At 38.0% G+C, this 5398-nt stretch overlaps 1 protein-coding gene across 1 annotated transcript in view; it reads left to right on the top strand.

Annotated features, from left to right (window-relative positions):
* Positions 1-3045, top strand: part of LOC107680049 (noelin-3-like) — a 13208-nt gene extending 10163 nt beyond the window's left edge. Inside the window, exon 6 of the mRNA XM_016475808.1 lies at positions 1601-3045. Within this exon, the coding sequence (XP_016331294.1) occupies positions 1601-2278 (678 nt within the window). The 3' untranslated portion in view covers positions 2279-3045. The remainder of the gene's footprint in view (positions 1-1600) is intronic.
* Positions 3046-5398: the final 2353 nt, after the last annotated feature.

Raw genomic sequence — 5398 nt, 5'->3', positions numbered from 1 at the left:
GTCGCATTCCTCCGCGCCACCCACAGTGAACGATGAACCAACAGTCAACAAAGCATAATCCATAAATTGAACGCGTGATGAACGAGGATCCTCCTGAATCACTCTTGACTTTAAAGGCTGGTTAAGACCATCACAGAAAAAGTCTATTAACATACAGTCCGGCAATTCTGAGCCATTTGCCAAAGCCAAATATTCCACAATGTAACCCTCGAGTGATCGTGTGCCCCGCTTGAGCGCTAGTAGCAAAATCGCTGTGTTCATACCTGGCCAATGTTCCTTGGTGAAGCTGCTGAATCCCTGTCAGGCCGAGTATTCTGTTACGACATAATCAGAACATGAGACGTTCGGATCCATGTGCAAGGTTTTATTACAAAGGCGTGGTCAAAAAATGGGCAGGGGTCAGACAACAACACAGGAACATCACAGGCAAGGCAAATAGCATTCCTAGGGCAGGCGAGGGTCTTCGATCGGCGAACATAATCCAGAGGGCAAGGCAAACGGGTAATCCACAAACAGGCGATAGTCCAGTAAAGGCGCAAACAGAGTCCAAACAATAAGGCTAGAGAAATCCAAGGCAGGCAGAGAATCAGGCAACCAGGCAATCAAATAACACAATGAGGCAAGACTAGACTAGAACTAGGAACAAATACAAGATTAGGAAAAGGGCTCCGTAATGCTGCTATCACTAACTGAGCGATATGCGCAAACAGTACTCGGCATTGAATGGTGGTGTGAGACTGATTTATACAGTGTGTGTTATTGGCAGCAGCTGTGTATAATTGGTTTCAGGTGAGCTTGTGATTAGTGCAATGGAGCATGGGAAATGTAGTCCAGGGTGATGTGTAACAGTCTGTGTAGTGTGAGAGTCCATGTGGAGAGTGGGTGACCTCTGGTGGTGAGTGAACGGAAGTTTATAGACCAGATTTTCAGCGGCATTGCTTCCAGGAAGTTGTTTTTTCCATTATTTTTGTCCATAAGAAAAAAAAACTCAGATCAAGTTCAAAGACACGAACAAAACCGACCAGCTCTGAGATCAATCACAACTTATAAACTTTGATTGAAGCAAAAAAATAAATAAAAAAAATTAGATAGAAAAAAGACGTAATTTAATATCAATTACATATTCAAATAAATACAATAATTTAATATAAATAATTTACTTTTTTTGTTTTAAAAGTATAATTTTATTCATCAAGGACACATTAAAATTATCAAAAGTAACAACGAATGCTTTAAAATTCTAATTAATTATGTTCTTTTGAACTTTCCATTCAGCAAAAAATCCTGGAAAAAAAATCACAGTTTATAAACACACACAAAAAATTAAAAAATATTAAGCTGTTTTGAGCAATGATAATAAAAATGTTTCTTGAGCATCAAATCAGTATCAGAATGGTTTCTGAATAATCATTTTCAAATCATACTGAATTATGGCTTCTGCTGAAGAATAACTCAGAATAGCTCATGGTGAGCTGTCTTAAAAGGAGAAAATGAATGAGATTTTTACTTTCTGAACAATATTGTTGTGCTCCTTACATGATGCATTTATAAAATGCAAGTTTCAAATGTTATTCATCACATTTGTAATGTTCTAATGCAGGTCTGGTACATGGACAGCTATACAAACAACAAGATTGTCCGTGAGTACAAATCAGTCAGCGACTTTGTAGCTGGGGTCGAGTCAAGAACCTACAACCTTCCATTCCACTGGGCGGGAACCAATCATGTCGTCTACAACGGCTCCCTGTACTACAACAAGTACCAGAGCAACATCATTGTCAGATACAGCTTTGAAAGTGGCCGGGTCATGACCCAACGAGCACTTGAGTCTGCCGGCTTCCACAACGTCTACCCGTACACTTGGGGCGGATTCTCCGACATTGACCTGATGGCCGATGAGCTCGGTTTATGGGCCATCTATGCCACCAATCAGAATGCAGGGAATATAGTCATCAGCCAGCTGGATCATCTGACCATCCAGGTACTGAACTCTTGGAACACAGAATACTCCAAACGGAATGCAGGTGAGTCCTTCATGATCTGCGGCACGCTGTACATCACCAACTCCCACCTGACCGGTGCTAAGGTATACTACTCTTACTCCACCAAAACCTCTACCTATGAGTACATGGACATCCCCATCCATAACAAGTACTTTCACATGTCCATGCTGGATTACAACGCCAGGGATCGTGCACTTTACGGCTGGAACAATGGCCACCAGGTACTGTTCAACGTCACGCTGTTCCACATTATTAAAAATGATGATGAATCCTGATGGATCTGCCCGGAGGTGAGAGGAAAACTTTGATTCTGTAGTTACACTGATCTATAATCGCTGTGGTATTGCTATGAAATAATGGGTTTTATATATTTCAATCAAAAGATGTGCTTAGTTTGAGGTTCAGTGCCTCTGGAGATGTCAGTCAGCATTGCACTCCTCCATTTGTAAAACAATTGTCATTAAACTCAAACTCGGACTCAGATAAGGACATTCATGGACTTTTAAAGCTCTGTTTAAATGTTGTTTGTGCAACTTTCAGTGCATAGCAGTCGTGTTCAGCTATAATTCGTGATTCAACAAAGAATGTAACAAACACTTTTAACTAGAAACTTAGCATTAAATCATTAAATAAAAAATCCTTATTATGGACATTATATACTGATCTATCAAAATGCATCTCTTAGTTTTAGCTTGTCGAATGTTTAGAGGAGTAAGGACATATTTTTCATTTCAATGTATGACTTACATTAAAAGGGATTATTCACCTCAAAATAAACATTTGCCATTACTTACTCATCTTTGTGTTGTGCCAAAACGTTATGGCTTTCTTTCTTCTGTGGAACACAAAAGAAGATATGTTGAGAAATATATCTACACAATGGAAATCAATGGGCTCCAATGTTTGTTCCCAGTGTTCTTTAAAATATCATGTTCCACAGAGAGAAGAAAAGTCATGCAGATTTGGGAAAAAACGAGGGTGAGTAAATGTTGACAGAATTCTCATTTTTGTTTAAACTGACCCTTTAAAGCTTTCAAATCAATCCATGCTGAAATTATTTCCCATTGTACAGTGTAATTACAATTAAAACATTTACTTTAAGTGTTCATGGTTTGATGTTGTTTCTGTGTACTTCATATATATATATATAGTCTGAGAAAATAATTCATTTTAGAATAGTATCTCAACTTTCCCACAACAGCAGGCAGCAGTCAAATCTGTGGTGTTTTTGGTCAGAAATGCTATTCAATAATGTTACCTCTACCTCATATTTCCAGATGTAATTCAACAAAGGCTTTGTTCATGCTTTCTTTTTTCTGCTCAGGGAAATTTATGGATGAGAGAACTTCTGAAATTTCTGAGGGCTTTGTGATTTTGCTTTTGATGTTGATGAGAAATGATCTTTCTAGTTTTCATCATCTCCAAAGAGTTTATTCTTCATTTAGTGACAATGATCAGACAAAAAAAAAAAGTATCTTCTGTTTATTACTCATTCAGAATTCCTCTCCCTGGTAAAAGACTGTTCAGACATTGACACAGAACAGCTAATTATGCTGTTGTTTTCTCAAAACATGTGATTCAACCGGTTCTTTGCCAGAGGAACTATCAATATTCATATACCTAAATGACAAATACCTAAAACAAAGTAATTCATTTTCCCCTTAATGGAACATTTGCACGTCTTGTTTCGCTTCCCATCTGCTGATTTAGAAACAAGCGACAGCGCTAGTCTGACGTACACAGTTTCACTTCAGTCAACACATCTCTGCAGGCCCCTAATTCAGAGAAACATTATTCAGCAGAGTGAGAATAAGGGATAATGTACAGTCAGCTGGGCATTATCACAAAATAAACCCTGACAGGCAATCTCAGGATCAGGGCTTGTATCCTTCTAGATTCTGAAGGGGTTTCATTTGCTATAATAACCATCTGACTATTGCATATTTCCATGTTTATTACATATAACAAATGAACATGAAAGATTGGATTTATTATTTATTATACAGTGCTGAGATTGACCAATCAGAATCAAGTACTCCAGAGAGCTGTGTAATAATTATGGCTAATTAATGTGATAAAGTGATATAAATGAATAAGTAAAGTTCTAGGTAAAAATATGATCTTGTTCTCTTGGACATAGTTAGATCAAAGCACATAGCATTTCCAAACGTTTTAGTTTTCCTAAGTTCATGATCAGTCAAAAAGCTTTTAGTTCCAGAGAGGAGTCAAAATGTGCTGAATCTAAAATATTCAGCAGCTTTCAGCAAATTAAAAAGTTACTAAATTAGCACTGCAGGTGTGTGTATTAGAAATGATGTCCTTCCTAGTGACATATGTAATACAATTTAAAGTTTTAATACTATATCCATTTGAAGCACCTGAAAAAAATTAAAATTTAATTATATAAAAATATAATACTTTTTACTCTACCTGTGTTCAGCTCTCAGTAAATCAGTGATGTCCTCCATTTATCAATAAACACACTGTAACCCTGATTCAGTGTGCTTTATTTTTATTTACCAAGGGATAAAATAATATGGGATAACACAATATGAAGCATTTATTTGTAAGGGAAATCATACCTTTATCTTCTTTTTATCAGTGGAATTTGGCTCAGTTGACCACTTGCCCATTCAGTTCTGCTCACACATCACATGTCTCTATGACAGACAATATAATCAGTAACTTGAATGAATGAGGGTCTCCTCCTAATTTGTCGTGTGTGACCTGGCTCCGGTTAGCCCGGTGCTCTGGGATGTCTCAGTGTAGACTACAATGCCCATGACTAGCCGTTTGACTGACAGCTCCTGGGCAGATGAATCAGGCAGACTGTCACCCCGTATCAAAGCTGGGGCAGGTGTTGACTGAGACAGGCCAAGCATAGCATATAAGGCCAACACTAAAATTAACACCCCTCTCAGCAGGCAGCCAGAGATGCGGACAGAAAATGAAGGGGGAAAAAGAGAGAGCCAAATAAAAAAAAAAAAAGATGGATGAGATGACCAGAGGAGACACAGTGAGTAAATGGACTTAAGTTCCTGTGCACAAGCAGCAGGCCTGTGGGTGTTGCAGGCGTATGAAGCTGAGTCACCTCTCAGGTGGTGTGTCAAAGTGATCGGGTCTGAATACATTAGACATAGTGAAATGAGAAAGATACCATGTCACATTGCTCAGAACGTGCATTTATTAGCTTTCAGCTGCATATAAACTGTGCCAATAACTGTGCACAGCCATTTGTTATGCTATGCTTTGGTTTAATACACACACACACATATATGTATGTAAATATTATATGTATACATTATATATTTATCGCTGTTAGTGAGATATAGAGATTTTACACTACCGTTTAAAAGTTTGGGGTCAGTAAGATATAAACAGCAATAAAGCTTTCT

Source organism: Sinocyclocheilus anshuiensis, unplaced genomic scaffold (assembly GCF_001515605.1).
Source record: "Sinocyclocheilus anshuiensis isolate Anshui unplaced genomic scaffold, SAMN03320099.WGS_v1.1 scaffold1105, whole genome shotgun sequence".
Taxonomy (NCBI): domain Eukaryota; kingdom Metazoa; phylum Chordata; class Actinopteri; order Cypriniformes; family Cyprinidae; genus Sinocyclocheilus; species Sinocyclocheilus anshuiensis.
Note: the sequence above shows the minus strand (reverse complement) of the source record. Positions and strands in the feature narration are given on the sequence as shown.